Below are 21,906 nucleotides of genomic sequence, written 5' to 3'. Positions count from 1 at the left end.
GGAGCGATCCGGGACGACGGCGCGGCTATTTGTTTATAGCCGCTCCGTTGCGATCGCTCCCCGGAGCTGAAGAACGGGGAGAGCCGTATGTAAACACGGCTTCCCCGTGCTTCACTGTGGCGGTGCATCGATCGTGTCATCCCTTTTATAGGGGAGACACAATCGATGACATCAGTCCTACAGCCACACCCCCCTACAGTTGTAAACACACACTAGGTGCACCCCAACTCCTACAGCGCCCCCTGTGGTTAACTCCCAAACTGCAACTGTCATTTTCACAATAAAGAATGCAATTTAAATGCATTTTTTGCTGTGAAAATGACAATGGTCCCAAAAATGTGTCAAAATTGTTCGAAGTGTCCGCCATAATGTCGCAGTCACGAAAAAAATCGATGATCGCCGCCATTAGTAGTAAAAAAAAAAAAAAAATAATAAAAATGCAATAAAACTATCCCCTATTTTGTAAACGCTATAAATTTTGCGCAAACCAATCGATAAACGCTTATTGCGATTTTTTTTACTAAAAATAGGTCGAAGAATACGTATCGGCCTAAACTGAGGGGAAAAAATTTTTTTATATATATTTTTGGGGGATATTTATTATAACAAAAAGTAAAAAATATTGCATTTTTTTCAAAATTGTCGCTTTATTTTTGTTTATAGCGCAAAAAATAAAAACCGCAGAGGTGATCAAATACCACCAAAAGAAAGCTCTATTTGTGGGGAAAAAAAGGACGCCAATTTTGTTTGGGGGCCACGTCGCATGACCGCGCAATTGTCTGTTAAAGCGACGCAGTCCCGAACTGTAAAAACACCTTGGGTCTTTAGGCAGCATTTTGGTCCAGGGCTTAAGTGGTTAAAATGAATGGACTTTCCTGACTGAAAACCACATACCCTGTCAGAAATTCACTAGTTCAAGCTAATTTTTCCATCAAGCTTATCAACATCAGTTTGACCTTACGAACTATTAGAAGTTCAAATGAATGCTCCTCAAATAAAACATTTTGAACACAAAAAAGGGAGGCAGATAAAACAGGCAGGAGCTGCTCAGTCTACCTGAATAGATCCTCCAGCTGGTGTCTGATCTCTCCAGCAGGGACGGGTCTGGAAGGGGTTCCTGTTAATTACTAGCAGGTGATGCAAGCGGCAGGCCCCAGCGGGAGAACATGGCACTGAGCTGCCTGACACAGCACTGCATCCTCATTCTTTAATTAAACGCTCATTAACTCAGCATCCTCTAAGGTTTTATCTGTAGAAGGCGAACGCTGTAACACATTCTGTTATCTGATGGCAGTTTCTCGCTCTGCTGAAAAGAACTAACCAGGAAATATGGAGCAGCTATGCTCTAGAGAATCTTCAACAGGAGCGTTTCCCTACTCGCATTTCTCCGATAAGTTTGTTTCCAGCGAAGGCTCCATGCACACTGGCTTGAAGGCCAAATTCACCTTTTTTTTCTAAATTCCAGCTCCCCTGTGTACTGTATCAATATAGCATTAATGCACTTTTTTTGCAAACGTTAAATAGCTTTCCATTAATTCTACACTGGCTTACCTAGCTCTCTTAATAGCCATTTAAACACATTGCTTGAATAATTCTGCCATACTTCCTGTCAGACTTTGGGTCATGACACAGGAAATAGTTGACCAGCTGATTTCATTAGCACACACAACCTGCATTATCTACCCTCCGCTGGTCAACTCCTTCCTGTATCATGACCTAAAGTCTGACCAGGAAGTAAGGCAGAAGTAATCAAGCAATGTGTTTAACCACTTCCGGACTGCCCACCGTACATATACGGCAGAAGGACGGACCGGCTGCGCGAATCAACGTACCTGTACTTTGTCTCCTCTTCATTGGTCTGGGGAGGGAGCGTGTGCCACCTGAGACCTGCCCCCGCTGTGATTGGACACAGCAGGAGCCAATCAGCAGGTCCGGCGGCCGCAATGGCAGTCGACGCCCCGCAATCGTTCGTAGGAGAGGCAGAACGGCAGTCTGCCTATGTAAACAAGGAAGACCGTCGTTCTATCACAGAGGAAGAAAGATCTGTGATTCCTGCTAATCAGGAACAGATGTCTCTTCCTCCAGTCAGTCCATCCCCCCACAGTTAGAAAGCATTCCCTAGAGCACACTTAACGCTTAGATTGCCCCTGATGTTAACACCTTCCCTGCCAGTGTCATTTATATAGTAACAGTGCATTTTTTTTTTTAGCTACGATCACTGTATTGTGTCACTAGTCCCCAAATGAGTGTCACTTAGTGTCCGATATGTCCGCCGCAATGTCACAGTCCAGCAAAAAAAAAAAAAAAGCTGATCACTGCCATTACTAGTAAAAATGCCATAAAAATATCCCATAGATTCTTGACACGATAACTTTTACGCAAACCAATCAATATTCGCCAATTGTGATTTTGTTTACCAAAAATAAGTAGCAGGATACATATTGGCCTAAATTGATGAAGAAATTTGATTTTTTTACATATTTTTGGTTGGATATGTTTTATAGCAGAAAGTAAAAAATATTGTTTGTTTTTTGTTATAGTGCAAAAAATAAAAACTGATCAAATACCACCAAAAGAAAGCTTTATTTGTGGGGGGAGAAAAAGGACATCAATTTTGTTTCGGTACAGCCTCGCACAACCGTGCAATTGTCAGTTAAAACAACGCAGTATCGCAAAAAAGGGCCTGGTCATTAAGAGGGTAAAACCTTCCCGGGGCTGAAGTGGTTAAACACCAATGAAGAGAGTGAAGTAAGCCGATGGAGAATTAATAGAAAGTCGTTTTATTTTTGCAAAATAAGTACATCAATGCTATATTTTTACATAGGGGAACTGGAATAAAAAAAAAAAAGTGAACAAAGGTGAACTTGGCTTTTCTTCTAAAAATCGCTGCTTCTACAGGAGTTGTGTGTTCTGCCTGTAGAAGCAGATCAATGTTATCCTATGTGCCCATCTACATTAGGACAATTACAGGCGTATTTACTGTCAAAATATTTTATTTTTAGAATATGGAAAATAATACAGATCATTACATCATGTTAGATAAAAGTAAAATAAAATAAAAGATTATAATTAGGAATAAACAAAAAAAATTGTCATTTTTATGTTCATGTTTTTCCAAAAGCTTACATGAATCTATCTTTTTTCAGGATGTTTTTATTAATTTATCCATTTTTTTTACAGGCATATTTAAAACTCAACGTTTAGCCCTGGTTCACATTGGTGCGATTTGACATGTGATCTTTGCTCCTCCATAGCTAAAAAGTAATGGGTATTGTCCTTCAGCAGATGAATGAAGTAAAGACAAGGGGGCAGATTCACATACAATTGCATGGGCGCATCGTATGTGAGATACGCTACGCCGCTGTAACTTACTTTTGAAAGCTTTGAATCCAGAAAGAATTTGCGGCGTAGTGTATCTCTCGCGGCGTAACGGCGCCTAATTAAAATCGGTGAGTAGGGGGGCGTGTTTCATTTAAATGAAGCACGTCCCCGCGCCGAACGAACTGCGCATGCGCCGTCGCTAAATTTCCCGCCGTGCATTGCGCTAAATGACGTCGCAAGGACGTAATTGTTTTGACGTGTCTCAAAAATATTCCAATTGCACACCTTCCTGAAAAATGGGCGATAAGAAAAGAGGGTGCTGAAGCGATTACCAGCTGGGAACCGGAAAGGAAATCAAATCATGTAGACATATTCGCCAGCACACCAAGGATCATTATGAAAAACGTCCTAATCTTCTTTATTGCATTGAAGCGATCAAAGCAGCAACGTTTCAAGGTCGCACAGGACCTCTTCGTCAGGCAAAAGATGATCTTTTGCCTGACGAAGAGGTCCTGTGCGACCTCGAAACGTTGCTGCTTTGATCGCTTCAATGCAATAAAGAAGATTTGGACGTTTTTCATAATGATCCTTGGTGTGCTGGCGAATATGTCTACATTGTTTTGATGTGGACGTAAATTATGTCCAGCCCCATTTACGGACAACTTACGCAAACAAAAAAAAATATTTTCAAATTCGACGTGGGAACGACGGCCATACTTAACATTGCGTACGCCACCAAATAGCAGCTTTAACTATACGCCGAAAAAAGCCGAACGGAAACGACGTAAAAGATTGCGACGGCCGCTCGTACGTTCGTGGATTGTCGGAAATAGCTAATTTGCATACTCGACGCGGAATACGACCGGAACGCCACCCAGCGGACGCCAAAGAATTGCATCTAAGATCCGAAGGCGTACGCCTGTCGGATCTAACCCAGATGCCGTCGTATCTTGTTTTGAGGATTCAAAACAAAGATGCGACGCGGGAAATTTGAAAGTACGCCGGCGTATCAGTAGATACGCTGGCGTACTTCCTTTGTGGATCTGCCCCAAGGTGAATATGTGGTTCTAGGATTAGGATAATGAACCTGTTGCTTTGCCCTGCATGGACAAAGGACAACATTTTTGTAAAATTTAAAAACAAAAATTAAAAACCTAACCCTTTTTTTTAACAGAGCTCACTGATGCCTACATACTCGGGTCAAAATTAGAAGCATCAGCATTGTATTTTTTTATCCCAACAATAAAAAGGTATGACTAATCCACATAACTTTAACCACTTGAGCTCGGTAAGGGTTTTACCCCCTTCATGACCAGACCATTTTTTTGAAATTCAGCACTGAGCTACTTTGATTGGTCATGCAATGCTGTACCCAAATTACACTTATAACATTTCACAGAAATTGAGCTTTTGTTTGATGGTTTTTGATCACCACTGGGTATTTTATTTTTTTGCTATAAAAAGCTAAAAAAATTAAAAAATATGACAATATTGGAAAAATACATATTCTACTTTATTTTTTTTTAAAAATTGCCACTATTATTTAGAAAATGAAAAAAGTTAAATTTGTTTTCTTTTAAAAAAAAATTAAATACTGTCACAAGTGCAGTACATAGTCATTGTAGGACTGATGTAGCAGTGATCAGGGATACTGACTGAAAACAGTATGTTAAAAAATAAAAAAAAATCAATTAAATTTTAAAACTTTATTTTTTATTTTTTACATTCTTTCATCAGAGTATCACCATAGTGACACTGTACTACTCTGAGGCAGGGTGATCAGGGATTTTTTTTTACCCGTTATTGTGTATACACATACAGAGATAATCACTGTATAAGCAATATCTTTAGCTGCCATGAATGGGTTTTCCATACATTAACAGCTTTCTTTTGATTGCGATCTGTGATTGGCTAAGCTATTCATATGGCACAGGAAGCTAGGTACCATGCGATTGATTTGAACCAATCACAGATCACAACAGTAAGGCCCCATACTCACGAGCAAACATGTCTGCTGAAACTGGCCCGCAGGCCAGTTTCAGCAGACATGTTTGGTCGTGTGTGGGCGCGAGCGGGCCGAATTCCAGCAAACATTTGCCCGCCGGGCCTTTTCCCAGCAGACAAATATTCCTGGACTTGTTTTAAAACAGTCCGCTGGAATTCTGCCCGCTCGGACATGTACGGTCGTCAGTACAGACCTACCGTACATGTCCAGGCGCCCACCGTCCCTCGCATGCGTCGAATGACTTCGACGCATGCGTGGAAGCATTTTAAAGGCGGGCCGCCCACGTCGCCGCGTCATTGTCGCGGCGACACCGCGTCATCGACGCGGCGACACCGCGGACACGCCCCGCGTATTGTTTACGCGCGGACTTCTGTACGATGGTGTGTACAACCATCGTACAGAAGCCCTCTGGCAGACATGTATGGTGAAAACGGTCCGACGGACCGCTTTCACCATACATGTTTGGTCGTGAGTACCCGGCCTTAGGGTGCATTCACACCACGATTTTGTCATCCGTTTTTTACTCACGATTTTAGCTTTAAAATCGTACAAATCTGTATGGCAAAACGGATCCATTCACTGCCATTCATTAATTTAGGTCCCCAAGTGCATCCGATTTGATCCGCATACGATTTAATACGATTTAAAATCGTATCAAAAAACGTGTCTGCCCACGATTTTTGGTCCTGATTTGAAATCATATTACAATCGTGTCCGTTTTTTTTTTATATTGTGGTCAATGTAAATCGTACTAAATCGGATGACTGTGCGATAAATCGTACCCGATTTTTTATTACTAGGGTTGAGGGAACCCGAACGGAGGTCCCCGCAAATTCAATAACCAGACCCTTTAGGTCTGGTATGGATATTCAGGGGAACCCCGCCGTCAATTTAAAACAAAAATGACGTGCGGTTCCCGGTAAATATCCATAACCAGACCCATTATCCGAGCACGTTGACCTGGCCGGCCGCAGAAAAGAGGGGGGGACAGAGTGCGGCCCCCCCTCTCTCCTGAACCGCACCAGGCCACATGCCCTCAACATGGGGAGGACGTGACCCCGCCCCCTCTGACGTACCTCTGCTACGTCACTGGGGAAGACCAAGCAGAGGAAAGGTCTTTCCTCTTCATGGTCTTCCCCAGTGACGTAGCAGAGGTACGTCAGAGGGGGCGGGGTCACGTGACGGGTGGCTCTGCCTCCTCTATATAAGAAATGTCACAGCTTCAGCCGCTCATTCGCTGGGCTGTGCCCAGCGGTGAGAGGAGGTCCGGGATGCTGCTGCGCCGGATGGATGGATCTTCACATCGCCGGAGCGGAGATCACCCGACGCTGGATCTTCTCATCGCGGGAGATCACCCGCACCCGTCGCAGGATCAGGACAACGCTGGAAGCCGGGAACGAGTGGATTTTTCAGCGCTGGAGTTTTTTTTTTTTTTAATAAAGGACTTTATTCTTTTGTGTCAGTGTGTTTTTTTACAATACTTTTTACTTCCTTCGTGAAATGGTAGAGGTACAGTGTACCCCATTACCATTTCACACAGGGGGGGGGGGGTCAGGATCTGGGGGTCCCCTTTGTTAAAGGGGTCTTCCAGATTCTGATAAACCTCCCGCCCGCATACCCCCACAACCACCGGGCAAGGGTTGTGGGGATGAGACCCTTGTCCCCATCAACATGGGGACATCCTCCCCATGTTGAGGGCATGTGGCCTGGTGCGGTTCAGGAGAGAGGGGGGGCCGCACTCTGTCCCCCCCTCTTTTCTGCGGCCGGCCAGGTCAACGTGCTCGGATAATGGGTCTGGTTATGGATATTTACCGGGAACCGCACGTCATTTTTGTTTTAAATTGATGGCGGGGTTCCCCTGAATATCCATACCAGACCTGAAGGGTCTGGTTATGGATATTTACCGGGAACCGCACGTCATTTTTGTTTTAAATTGACGGCGGGGTTCCCCTGAATATCCATACCAGACCTGAAGGGTCTGGTTATGGATATTTAGGGGGAACCGCACATCATTTTTGTTTTAAATTGCCGGCGGGGTTCCCCTGAATATCCATAACTTCAAAAATCTTCTTTTTCCCAGACATTATTTAAAATCAGGATCCGATTTTTTAGTGAAAATTTTGACATACGATTACATACGATTTTGTCACATACGATTCCATCCGATTTAACGGTCCGTTTATCGGATGGTAAAATCGTGGTGTGAACCTAGCCTCAGCAAGGAGTTGGAAATGAATGGAAAGCCATTATTGATGGGTTGTTTACATTGTTATCATGCAATTGCAATCATAGTGAACACATGATAACCGATTACCGATCCGCTGTTATAGGAGGAGCACACAACGCACCCCTGAATTGCATCAGGCTCAGGTGTCAGGTCTGCGACAGTTTTGATTGGCTGGGGCAGGATGACGTAACTCTTGTGCATGCGTAAGAAATTGGGGCACTGTGCCCAGAATACAACTCTGAGCAGCTCAGTGTACATTCTAAAAAAGACTGAGAACAGGAAGGTAAATTTGTTTTATTGGAGAAGAGACATAGGGGTTGATGTACTAAAATTGCAGAGTGCAAAATCCGGTGCAGCTGGAAACCAATCAGCTTCCATGTTTTTTGTCAAAGCTTAATTGAACAACCTGAAGTTAGAAGCCGATTGGCTACCATGCACAGCTGAACCAGATTGTGCACTCTCCAGTTTTAGTATATCAACCCCTAGTATGTCTCTTCTGCAATAAGGCTCCATTCACACCTGAGCATATTGATTCACTGGCGTTTTTCTGGCTGTTATTTTAGCTCTTTGTAGCTTTTTTTTTAAAGCGTTTTAAAAGTGTTTTACAGCTTAGGGGGAGGAGAGCTGCTATTAGAGCAGAAAAAGCTTGTAAAACGCTCAAGTAAGGCGCTTCTTTTAAAGTATATGGGGTCAAAAACACTTGTAATCTGCCAAAAAGAAGCTCATTTACTTTTTTGAGCAACAAGCGTTTTGCTTCAGGTGACAGAACACTCAGATGTGAACAGGGGCTTTGAAATGAATAGGATTTGGTTTGTTAAGCATTTAGGGTCCAAATACACCTGAGCAATCCAAATCACCATGATTCAAAAGAGCGGCAAATCACGGAACACTGTTGCGATGCCATTACTTCTTAATGGCACCCCATTCGCAACGCGATTTTTACGCAATAAAGCGTGCTGAAATTGAGGCGCAGGAGCTTCTTTTGAGCGACAGCAACGCGTGTTGCGATTTTTCTCGATTGGGGTGCCATTACAAAATAATTGCATCGCACAAGCGTCCGGCGATTTGCTGCAAATTCAAATCGGGGACAGAATCATGGCGATTCCACCTAGGATTCGGATCGCTCAGGTGTGAATGGAGCCTCAGAGCTGCAAGCTTCAAGCAAAAAAACGCTCAGGTGTGAAAAGGCCTAAAGCTCTGCTTGCTTGCAATTCTTGGTTTTGTATCTTTAGTTTCGCTTTGATATTTTTTAATACATATTTTATATACATTTAAGGTTTTCATTTGATACATAGTTTGCCGTTTTTATTAAAAGCTAAAAAATGTGCAAAGAGTTTTCTTTTGTTTCTATCTATATTATTAAACAATTTATTATAATTTCTAATAGTGTAACTGAATCTCATAGCTGAACTAATAAATACACAGCACTGCAAATTACCATTTTAGCTAGTAGATAGCAGTGTTCATTTGCAGGCCTTCATTCTTGTCAATGATCACTATCTCAAAACTGACCATTACCCCAAGAACCACTCGTGTCAAACATGTCTATATTTACCTACTCTGTGCAATAGAATCACACAGAGCAGGCGGGAACCTCCCCTATTCGGGTCCCCCACCAGCGCTCCTTGGCCCCTCCTCTCTGGCCAGTAAGGATGAGCTCCAGGGTGTTCGCATAGAACACGTGCCGAGCCCGCCAGGAAGTCGGCACCCGCGCTGAGCTAATCACAGCCAGGCAGACATTTCCCGATCTCTGCAGCCGAGCATCGGAAAATGTCTGCCTGGCTGTGATTAGCGCAGCGCAGGTGCCGACTTCCTGGCGGGGTCGGCACGTGTTCTATGCGAACACGCTGGAGCTCATCCTTACTGGCCAGTGACCCCATGGGAAGACGCTTCCCATAAGGGCACTCGTGCATGCTCACACCCGAGTCCCTCTGCTACGTCCATTGATACAGTCAGCGGGACTGGGGCCCCGCCCCCTTGTCACTGGCTTTCACAGCACTGGGAGCCAATGGCTCCCAGTGCCCCAGCAAAGCCAGCAAGACCCAGAAGTGAGGGGACAAAATATCTGCAGACATGCACAGTACTGGATCGAATGAGGTCTCAGGTAAGTAAAGGGGGGCTGAGGGGGGGGTGATGACACCTAAACATTTACCTTAATGCAAGGAACGCATTAAAGCGGTGTTCCGCCGAAAAAAAAATTATTAAAAGTCAGCAGCTACAAATACTGCAGCTACTGACTTTTTATTTATTTTAAATCAGAAAAGACGTTTATTGAAAAACCATGCAGAGTTACAAATATTTACCGGTACTTTTCTTGTACAGCAGAAACAATACAGAGTACAGGCTTTAACGTAAAACATTTTGTTTCTCATACAAAGATATCTTCTAGGGGGGGGGGGGGGGGGGGGGGGGAGAGAGAGAAAAAATAAAAAAATAAAGTGACAGAATAAAGGAACCCCCTATCCTCCTCATAGCATATATATCGCAGCTGCTGACTTTGAATATATGGACACTTACCTGTCCAGGGCGCCCGCTATGTTGGCAGCCGAAGCTGATCTGTCCGTCGGCTCTTGGATGCTGCCACCACCATCTTCGGTAAAGGAATCAGGAAGTAAAGCCTTGCGTCTTCACTTCCTGGTTCCCTACTGCGCATGTGTGAGTTGCGCTGCGCCTCATCACTCGTCCCTGCTGTCTTCTGGGACCTGTATGTCTCCCAGAAGACAGCAGGGGAGGACAGAGTAGGCGCCGGATGTGGTGTAGATCACCGGGACCACGGCGGTGATCTATGCCCGGAAGTGGGAGCAAATACCTGTATTAGACAGGTATCTGCTCCCTCCTCCCCCTGAAAGGTGCCAAATGTGACACCAGAGGGGGGGGGGGGGAGGATTCCAAAACAGGTACATCGCCTTTAAGAGCCCAGCCGTGGGTCGCGGGACCCGATCGCCGCCGGTGTTCCGCGATCGGTCACAGGAGCTGAAGAACGGGGAGAGGTGTGTGTAAACACACCTTCCTCGTTCTTCACAGTGGCACGGTCATTGATCGGCTGTTCCCCGATATAGGGAAAGACAATCAATAACGTCACACGTCCAGCCCCGCCCCCCTACAGTTAGAAACACATATGAGGTCACACTTAACCCCTACAGCGCCCCCTAGTGGTTAACTCCCAAACTGCAATTGTCATTTTCACAGTAAACAATGCATTTTTATAGCACTTTTTGCTGTGAAAATGACAATGGTCCCAAAAATGTGTCAAAATTGTCCGATGTGTCCGCCATAATGTCGCAGTCACGAGAAAAAAAAAATCGATGATCACCGCCATTAGTAGTAAAAAAAAAATTATTAATAAAAATGCCATAAAACTATCCCCTAGTTTGTAAACGCTATAAATTTTGCGCAAACCAACCGTTAAACGCTTATTGCGATATTTTTTTTACCAAAAATAGGAAGAAGAATATGTATCGGCCTAAACTGAGGAAAAAAATGTTTTTTTTATATCTTTTTGGGGGATATTTATTATAGCAAAAAGTAATAAATATTGAGGGCCAGATTCATAAAAGAGATACGACGGCGTATCTCCTGATACGCCGTCGTATCACTGAGATACGCAGGTCATATCTATGCGCCTGATTCATAGAATCAGGTTACGCATAGATCTCCCTAAGATCCGACAGGTGTAAGCGACTTACACCGTCGGATCTTAGGCTGCAATTCTAGGCCGGCCGCTAGGTGGCGATTCCATTGCGGTCGGCGTAGAATATGCAAATGACTAGTTACGCCGATTCACGAACGGACACTTTGCCCGTCGCTGTAAATTTACACTGTTTCCGTAGAGATACGCGTCGTAAAGATAAACCTGCCCTCTAGGTGGTCTAGCCAATGTTAAGTATGGTCGTCATTCCCGCGTCGAAATTTGAAATTTCACGTCGTTTGCGTAAGTCGTCCGTGAATGGAGCTGGACGCCATTTACGTTAACGTCGAAACCAATGACGTCCTTTAGCGCAATGCACGTCGGGAAATTTTAGGGACGGAGCATGCACAGTACGTTCGGCGCGGGAACGCGCCTAATTTAAATGGTCCCCGCCCCATTTGAATTAGGCGGGCTTGCGCCGGGCGGATTTTCGCTACGCCGCCGCAACTTTACAGGCAAGTGCTTTGTGAATCAAGCACTTGCCCAGAAAACTTGCGGCGGTGTAACGTAAATGTAATACGTTACGCCGCCGCAGAGTAAGCTGATTCTACCTGAATCTGGCCCTGAATTTTTTTCAAAATTGTCACTCTATTTTTGTTTATAGCACAAAAAAAAAAAACGCAGAGGTGATCAAATACCACCAAAAGAAAGCTCTATTTGTAGGAAAAAAAGGACGCCAAATTTGTTTGGGAGCCACGTCACACGACCGCGCAATTGTCAGTTAAAGCGACGCAGTGCCGAATCGCAAAAAGGGGCAAGGTCCTTAACCTGCATGTTGGTCATGGTCTTAAGTGGTAAAGGTAAAAAACGTTTGGACTTTATAACCCTTCGAGGCTTGGCAGGTGATCATGTAAAAAGAAACCTACAGCTCCATCTGTTGTCTGGAAATAGTAAATATGAAATATGTATGTGAAATATTTTTTATGCCTAACAAATGAAAACAAAATAATAAACTTTTAAAAGGTAATGTATATTAAGAAGATCAACGTTACTGTTACATATCAATAAAGAAATAAGTCTTTACTACTGTATTTTTCTGTATGGGTGCATCCATAAATCATTAGTACACAGGGACGGGTGTGATAAAACATGAAGTAGTGTCATGATACTTACTTCCAAGTAGTTTTGCACTCCAAGAACTGCTTGGCTTGCTGGCGCCTTCATCACCCCACTAAAATCAGAAAGAAGGTATTCAAGTCATTTGATTTCCAGAAAGGCAAAGACACAGAATCTGCAAGTAGCCCAGAAGACAGTATATACATCTGATCAGATCTACATAATCACTGTTCTATATGCTACACTACAGATGTATACAGCAGGCACTACTGACACATGACCTCAGGTTACAAAAAATCGAGTGGGCTGTAGTGTTTATACTTTGCTTGGGGGGGGGGGGGGGGGTAAGTACGAATACTTACCTTACTCCTCCCAACCCCCAGGACTGGCACACTTCTCTGCTGTCTGAAATTCCGGAATGTTGATGCTCCTGCATTGTAGTGCTGATCCCTCTATGTATACAATGAGGTCAGAGAGCTGTGATCGGCCAACAGGGCTGGGACGGGGGGGGGGGCAGGAGGGGAAGCTGCCCTGGGCGCCATGGTTTAATGCAGGGATGTGGGCACCCTAACCCTAAGAGAAGTGGTTGCAGTTTGCCATCCTTGCCCTGGGCACTGGATGGCCTTGTCTCGGCACTGCTTACCAGCTAGTGAAGTGGCTTTAGGTGACCAGTTGCCTGGACAGGAGTAAACTTATGGGAGCGATGAATAAAGGCAAGTATTTCACCTTGTACTTAACCCCCCATGCCAAACAAGTGGTTGGAGTGGAGCTTTAAAGCCGAAGTGCATCCAAAATAATTTTTGGCTATATGCCCAGAAAAATAAATTAGCTGTAATGATGTGTGCTCCATCTCTGGCTGCTGTAGCTTTTATTCTTCTTATCTCTTAAGCTGGCCATATATGGATTGAAATGGCAGGTTCAGCAGGGTCCGGATGAATTTATCAGTGTATAGGCACCCTGGTCGATCTATCCATTGCTTGTGTACGACCAGCCTGTTGGGTTTTTCCCAAACGATTATAGCCGGCAACACCAATGTGTTCTGGCAGCGGGGACTGGATGAATTTTGATCAGTGTATGGGCTCCCTGGTCGATCTATCCATTGTGTATGATCAACCTGTTGGGTTTTTCCTGAACAATTAGAGCCGGAAACACTAATAATTGTGTTCTGGCAGCAGGGAAAGCTTCCTGCTAGAGCTGCAGGAAATCAAGCAATTTTCTTTCCTTTCACCCATGGTAGAATCAAAGAAAATTGCATAATCTATGGCCTGCCTTAGTCTTTTTATCTCTTACCTTTACTCAAACAGCATCCCGGAGTGAGGCTTTCAGCTGGCCATTAACTGATCAAAATTTGGCTGGTCCAGCAGGAATCAGAGTGTGGACTCCCCTCATTTGACAGAAGTCGTTTGTTTAATTGGTGTCTGTCGAAGGAACATGTTGGAAAACTTTCCAATGATTAATGGTTGCAGCCACTGATCAGTGTATTCTAAAAAGCCATGGGTGTCACTGTCAAAATACAATGTTAGAATAGGGGGGAATTGCACCATCCAACTTGTGTAGAACACCAATTTTTTTGTTTTTTTCCCCATTTATGCCATGTATTGTGACTTGTCATCTTTATTCAAACTAATGTGGATTTTCAATTACTTACTGCATGCTACATAAAAGGTTATGTAGGGGAGAGGAGCTGGGGCAGCACAGAGAACAATTAGAGAATCCCAAAGGATGGGAAGCCTGTGATGTGCAAGGAGCGAGGGGACTATGTTAGGGCATAAACACTCTCAGAGACACACTGGGGGTTATTTACTAAAGGCAAATACACTTTGCACTTCAAGTGCAAAGTGCACTTGAAATTGCAGTCGCTGTAGATCCAAGGGGGGCATGCAAGGAAAATAAAAAAACAGCAATTTAGCTTGCACATGATTGGATAATAAAATCAGCAGAGCTTCCCCTCATTTCAGATCTACAGCGACTGCACTTCCAAGTGCACTTTGTACTTGTAGTCCAAAGTGGATTTGCCTTTCGTAAATAACCCCCACTATAAGTTAACGAAAAAAACATTTATGGAAAGCATGAGCATTTGAAATACTTGACTATTGCCTGCATTGAAGTTGGTGACAGGGTCTCTTTAAAAACTTGAGTACATGGTGCACAAAAATAGATGGAAACAAATGCAACAAAACAATCGTGACTCAAGCCTCCCTCATATGACACTTTCCAACACATATACAGTGATTCAGTCTGACTCAGCCAGGCTTGTGTAAAGCCAGAAACAGATTTATGAAATATAACAGCAGCCGAGTAAGTTAATTAGCATCATTAGAGGAAATATGAGTACAATATTTTAAATAACATGTCGTCTTTTTTTTTTACATCTGTAAAAAGGATATTTCCACCTTGGCCAATTAGAGAAAGCCTAATATTTATTAGTAAAAATACAAGGCTTTTTCTGAATGGCTGAGAAGAACTCAGAGATTATTGAACGGAGATAATGCTACTACAATATGATACAGTGCTGACTGAGGTAAAATAACTGGAAATTCTGCCATCTCAGCCTAAATTTACTTTTTAAAGTGAAAGTAAACATAGGGTTGGGTTTTAGTCCAATCAATCAGTTTCTTTTTTTTACTGCTCAGGCAGAGTGAATGATGAAAAGAAGCTGATTACCGTATTTATCGCGGTATAACGCGCTCCCTCGTATACCGTGCACCCCTAAAGTTCCCCCGAATCCTGTGGAAAAAAAGTTTTTTTGTACTTACAGTTTTGGTGTCTTACGCGGCGTCCATCGGCGGCCTCGTCGGGTCCGGCGTCCGTCTGCGGCTTCGGGTGTCCTCTTCGTCGGGTCCGGCGTCCTTCTGCGGCTTCGGGTGTCCTCTTCGTCGGGTCCGGCATCCTTCTGCGGCTTCGGGTGTCCTCTTCGTTGGGTCCGGTGTCCTTCTGCGGCGTCCTCACCGCTCGTTTCCCGCGCCGAGTTTGAATACTGCGCCGACATATACCGAGCGCAGTACACTCGTGTATCGTCGGGCAGGCTCGGCAACTCTCGCGCTGACGTCCTGTACGCTCAGGACGTCAGCGCGAGAGGCGCCGAGACTGCCCGAAGATACACGAGTGTACTGCGCTCGGTATATGCCGGCGCAGTATTCAAACTCGTGGCGGGAAAGCGGGTATCGGCGTATACCGCGCACCCACGATTTTGCCCTGATTACGCCGATAAATACGGTAACCAGGAAAAGGAAACAGACAATACTGTTCTGTAGACCTTAACCATGAAGCCTGTCATGGCAAAAATAATGCAACATAGGCGAGCAACCTGAGATTTTACAGCTAATATTAGTATAGTAACATAAAATATGAACAAAGCATATGGCTCTATAATGTGTATTTGTCTCTATTAAGAGCACTAAGTGTCATTTTTGTCTGCGGCTTTGTTACTCCATCAGCATGAATCACTTCTGACAAATTCTCCTGACACCAAGAGAAAAAAGGTGATGGGGAGGGAGCTCCAGCTGATTGACAGCCTTCGCTCTGTTCTTGTGTGAGGGGGGAGGGGAATGTCCCATCCCTCCAATCAGCTCTCTGCTCCCTTTTTTTTTTTTTTTACAGCTCAGGCAAGCTTTATAAATTCTGGACTTTAACCACCTCCCGCCAATGTATAGACAAAATGATGGCGGGCGGGGTGCTCTCTTGTTCTGGGATGACATCACCCAAGTCTCACCGGGGCACTTGCTGTGTCCAATGACCAGGCTCTTTACCCATGTAATCAGCTGTGTCCAATCACAGCTGATCACATGTAAACAAGGAAATGATAGTTTTTGTCTCTCCTCGCCCCATAGTAGGAGGACAGCCAACCCTACCAGTGCAGCCCCAACAGTGATGCCAATCTGTGCGCATGGCTGCCTACTCATCAGTGCTGCCGAATAACAGGGCTCATCAGTGCTGCATATTAGTGCCATCAGTGAAGAAGAAGAAAAATTACTTATTTACAATAAATTTGACAGAAACAATAAATATTTGGTGTTTTTTTTTCTTGTTTTTCGCAAATGATAAAAAAAAAAAAAAAAAAAAAAACACACAGCAGTAATTAAATGCCATAAAAAAAAATGATAAAAATGTCCTTTGTGTACAGCGTTGCATGACCGTGCAATTGTCAAAGTGTGACAGTGCTGGAAGCTGGCCTGGGCGGGAAGGAGGTAAAATTGCCCAAGATTGAAGCGGTTAAACAGATGTAGAGGGGATCAGACTGCAGATAGACAGGTACAACTTATGTAGGATTTGTTTTATCACCCAAGGAAGTCACCTCACTGGGTACATGCAAGGATTTACAACTACTTTAACCACTTAAGACCCAGACCATTATGCAGGTAAAGGACCTGGCCAGTTTTTGCGATTCGGCACTGCGTCGCTTTAACTGACAATTGCGCGGTCGTGCGATGTGGCTCCCAAACAAAATTGGCGTCTTTTTTTTCCCATTGCCCAAAATGTATAGTGTTTACAATATAGGGAATAGTTTTATGGCATTTTTATAAAAAAAAAAAATAATTTTTTACTACTAATGGCGGTGATCAGCAATTTTTTTTTCGTGACTGCGACATTATGGCAGACACTTCGGGCAATTTTTGGGACCATTGTCATTTTCACAGCAAAAAATGCTATAAAAATGCATTGTTTACTGTGAAAATGACAATTGCAGTTTAGGAGTTAACCACTAAGGGGCGCTGTATGGGTTATGTGTGACCTCATATGTGTTTCTAACTGTAGGGGGGCAGGGCTGGACGTGTGACATCACTGATCGCCTTTCCCTATATCAGGGAACAGACGATCAGTGACAGCGCCACGGTGAAGAACGGGGAAGGTGTGTTTACATGTATAACATTCAGGTATGACTTTCATGCAACTTTTGAGGGTTAATATTGATGTCTATGGCCCTCAAGTTGCATGAAAGTTGGACCAAAGTAGTGCATGCACTACTATGAAGTTTCTGTAACTTTAAACCATCACAAAAAACCTTCTGTGCTGCAGCTGCACCCCAGAGCCCCCCTATTTCTTACCTGGACCTGATCGTTCCAGCAATGGGGACGAGCACAGCGGCTCCAGCCACTGTTTTGGGTCCTCATTGGATAGATTGATAGCAGCAGGAGCCATTGACGCTCACTGCTGTCACTCAAATCCAGTGACACGGGAGACGGGGGCAGGGCCGAGTCTTGCTGTCTGTGTCAATGGACGCAGCAGCAGGACTCGGGAGCTTGCCTGCACCAGTGCCCCCTTGGAAAGTGGCTCTCCGAGGGGGCAAATCGAGAAGAGGGAGAGCCAGGAGCACCGTGGGGGGGGACCCCAGAAAAGGAGGATTGGGGCCACTCTGTGCAAAAAAATTTAAGCCACACATATATGAATGGTTATCAATGGAAAACATCAGAAACGACTTGCATGACAAGTCACACAAGTGTGAATGGAGCCTTAAAGTTGCAGTAACTTTAAAGTAGGTCATGCACTACTTTGGTCTGACTTTCATATGCAACTTGAGGGCCATTTTTTCGGCGGACCTGAATTGGCGCTCCATACAAGTCTATGGCGCATCGGATGTCAGTGGAGACATATCCACTGACATCGGATCCACTTAATTCAGATGTATGGTGATAGGTCGCCATCCGTCCATGGCGGATCGGATGAGATCTGATGAAAACGGACATGCTGTCTGTTTTCTCCATAGACAACCAGCGGCGCTCGACAAGCCCCTCCCGCTCAGTGAGCAGAGAGGGACCAGTCATCCGCCGGCTCAGCAGAGATCAACGGAGAGATCTCCCGCTGAGCTGCCGGACGCCACTGACGGATCCACCTAGTGGGAATGAGGCCATAGACTTCAATTATAACCCTCAAAATTTGCATGAAAGTCATTTCCTGTTACACAATGCAACAGTTGTCCATTATCACTGGTCAAAGCCAAAGTCGTATCAAAGTTGCACCAATCCAAAAAGTTGCATCAACGTTGCACTCTAAGGTTGGCACAACTTTGGAATCGTAAACGTACGAATGGAGCCTAAACTTGTAACAAAAGTTACAACTTACAACACTCACTATTTTATTCTCCGGGGTCTTTGCTTTCAGAAGATATATGTTTGGGAGTTCAAAGGAATTTTCTACCAAAAAAGAAATGGGGGGGGGATACAGAATTTTACATACCGTATTTATCGGCGTATACCGCGCACTTTTTTGCCCTGAAAATCAGGGCAAAATCGTGGGTGCGCGATATACGCCGATCCCCGCGCTGAGTTTGAACCACTGCGCCGGCATATACCGAGCGCAGTACACTCGGGCAGGCTCAGCTCCTCTCGCGGTCACGTCCTGGACGCACAGGACGTGACCGCGAGAGGAGCTGAGCCTGCCCGACTATACCCGAGTGTACTGCGCTCGGTATATGCCGGCGCAGTGGTTCAAACTCAGCACGGGAAGGACACCACGATGGCCGCAGAAGGACGCCGAACCCGACAAGTAGGACACCACCGAAGCCGCAGACGGACGCCAGACCCGACGAGGCCACCGCGCAAGACACCAAAACTGTAAGTACTAAAATGTTTTTTTTTTACAGGAATGCAGGTCCACATTAGGGGTGCGCGCTATACGCCGGAGCACGCAATACCCCGATAAATACGGTATATGTGAGAAACATCAGTAATGACCCAGATGGTAAGCGGTTAAAGCGGGGGTTCACCCTTAGAGGGCACTTTTCCCCCTTAGATTCCTGCTCGTTATTACTAGGGGAATCGGCTATTTATTTTAAAATATGTGCAGTACTTACCCGTTTACGAGACGCATCCTCTCCGTCGCTTCCGGGTATGGGCTTCGGGAATGGGCGTTCCTTCTTGATTGACAGGTTTCCGAGAGGCTTCCGACGGTCGCATCCATCGCGTCACGATTTTCCGAAAGAAGCCGAACGTCGGTGCGCAGGCGCAGTATAGAGCCGCACCGACGTTCGGCTTCTTTCGGCTACGAGTGACGCGATGGATGCGACCGTCGGAAGCCTCTCGGAAGAATGTCAATCAAGAAGGAACGCCCGCTCCCGAAGACCCATACCCGGAAGCGACGGAAGAAGATGCAGCTCGAAAAAGGGGAAAGTACTGCTCATATTTTAATATAAATAGCCGATTCCCCTAGACCGAACGAGCAGGAAGCTAAGGGGAGATTTTTTTTTTTTTTTTAAATGGGTGAACTCCCGCTTTAAAATATAGGATTTTTTTTTTTTTTTTTTAAAGCCTATGGCGTGTGTAACACACCCAAAAACTTCACCCAGTGCAGAAAAAATGTTCACACATAAAGAGTGGTCACAAAAACGTGCAGACAGGTGCAACGTCAAGTGGTCCTCCTGTGAAAAAGGACCCAAACCCTGATCTCCCGGGGCGTTGGGCTCCAGACGGGGACTGAGGTACTGTGGTCCGAGCAACCGAAGCCGACACGGACCCAACTTTCCTTGGAGGGTCTGCCGAAACAGAACCCTCCCAGTACTAGGTGGGGCTCCCCCGAAGGGAGACCCCATGAGAGCAGGCGAACTAAGCCAGAAGGCCATGTCTGCCGACTACCAAGACATTCAGGGCTGGCCCGAGGACCGGCACCCTACTAATCACACAGTGAACAAATAACGTGCACAAACACAAAAAGGCAAAGACGTGACAAACATAGGCCAATTAAATGGAGGAAAGGGATAGTGGGGAGGAGAGTGATTAATATAGGATGTTCCTGCCTTGAAGGTCCTTGTTAAGGCACTTCCTGTTACAGGGTGACAACACCCTGTCCCCCAAGTGTTCTCCTGTGTTGTCACCCATGTGGAGATTTACTAAAACTGTAGAGTGTAGCTCTGTATAGAAACCAATCACCTTCCAGGTTTTAATTGTCAAAGCTTAACTGAGCAAGCTGAAGTTAGAAGCTGATTGGCCACTAAGGATGAGCTCCGGCGTGTTCGCATTGAACACGTGTGGAGCCCGCCAGGAAGTCAGCACCCGCGTTGCGCTAATCACAGCCAGGCATACATTTCCCGATCTCTTCACCCGAGCATCGGGAAATGTATGCCTGGCTGTGATTAGCGCAGCACGGGTGCCGACTTCCTGGCGGGCTCCACACGTGTTCAATGCGAACACGCCGGAGCTCATCCTTAGTGGCCACCATGCAGAACTGCACCAGATTCTGAGTGCCCCAGTTTTAGTAATCCCCTCTCCTGTAACTGCAGACATAATAAGCGGCTGTGCAAACACTGATTGCACAGACATGCCCCCCATTGTCATCTTAGGGAAATACAGACTCTGAGGCAGGTCATGCAGCCATTGCTGGAATGTGTGCAAAGAGGTTGCAGGAGATCAGCAGCAACAAAGTAATAAAACATAAACAAAAAAGATGTGGGAACTGTTTATAATACAGAGTGCTTTAGCAAAGAGAATGTCATTAATTAGGGTTTCCATCCACTGCCACACACAGCATTAAAATATGCAGCTCAGGACACCAATAAGGGTTATATATAACTACCTGTATTTCGTTCCATAATACTGGAAAAATAATAAATAGCGAACTTTACAAGCCATGCTCCCCCAGGAAGCCGAAAGAGATCACACTGTACGACTTTCACCCAAATACAACCCCACAGAACAGGACACCACGTGACCCTACAAGACATGGACCAGCCTGCATGGAAAGACCCCTGTATAGTTGACCGCACTGCCTGCGCAGAAACAATGCATTCATTCTAAATCTTCTACAATAATAACACTTATTTGAAATATTTGATGACATTCAGACATAAAATAAACACACTTCCGTGTACTTCATAATACGTAAAAAGCGCCTTTGTTGTTCAGGCATCAATAAGACGCCTTCGGAGCGTAACTAAAACTATAGAGCGGTTTCAGGGTCCTTTGAAGCAAATGTCTCGCAGTTATGACGTCACCGCAGAGCTCTTCCTATTTCAGCTGGGAAGGGGGACTTGCCTAACAATGTTTTTATATTATTTATATTAGTATGTTAGTTTGTCACCACATTTCATGTAAATCGAGAGGGTACGTTCACTAAAGCTAAACGGGGGGGAATAAAGGGGAACAACAGATTCTTCCATCGAAAGCTTCCTACTGAAAGTGCTAACTGCCTGGCTGCCATGCTAATCCTGTAGACTAAGACCCCTTTCACACTGGAGCGGTTTGCAGGCGCTATTGTGCTAAAAATACCGCCTGCAAACTGACCCTAAACAGCTGCTGCTGTTTCTCCAGTGCCACACTGGAGCAGTGCGCTAGCAGGATGGGAAACAAAGTCCTGCTAGCGGCATCTTTGGAGCGGAGTGTAGACCGCTCCTCCACCGCAATGGGACAGCGCAGCTATATTATGGTGACCACGTGTCCCGAATTGCCCGGGACAGTCCCGCATTCTGCAGGTCTGTCCCGGGCACCTTCACTCTGGGACAATACAGTGTCCCAGAATGAAACTGACACAGGTCCCAGCATGAACCCCTCAGAGCTTAAGATGTGACACCCCCAAACTAGTGAAGAACTACAGGTCCCAGCATATATCTGTGAAATCTATGGGGTCACACCCTTAGATCTCATGGATTCATGCTGGGAGTTTCAAAATTGGGGGGGATGG

The 21,906-nt window shown here is 45.1% G+C and overlaps 1 protein-coding gene across 3 annotated transcripts in view; it reads right to left on the bottom strand.

Moving 5' to 3' along the window:
• The window catches only part of PUSL1 (pseudouridine synthase like 1), a 114,740-nt gene extending 93,791 nt beyond the window's left edge, over nucleotides 1-20,949 (bottom strand). The window contains exons 1-2 of one of the 3 annotated variants that reach the window (XR_005743867.1): nucleotides 20,803-20,949; nucleotides 12,355-12,412 (exon numbers count right to left, since the gene is read on the bottom strand). Coding sequence is in view for 2 of the 3 variants with exons in the window: in XM_040325853.1 (XP_040181787.1) it covers nucleotides 12,355-12,412; nucleotides 20,803-20,858 (114 nt within the window). In the remaining variant the exon portion in view is untranslated. The remainder of the gene's footprint in view (nucleotides 1-12,354; nucleotides 12,413-20,802) is intronic. The other 2 variants (XM_040325853.1, XM_040325852.1) reach the window with 2 other exon arrangements.
• Nucleotides 20,950-21,906: the final 957 nt, after the last annotated feature.

The sequence above is a fragment of the Rana temporaria genome, chromosome 10 (genome assembly GCF_905171775.1).
Source record: "Rana temporaria chromosome 10, aRanTem1.1, whole genome shotgun sequence".
Classification (NCBI taxonomy): Eukaryota; Metazoa; Chordata; class Amphibia; order Anura; family Ranidae; genus Rana; species Rana temporaria.
Note: the sequence above shows the minus strand (reverse complement) of the source record. Positions and strands in the feature narration are given on the sequence as shown.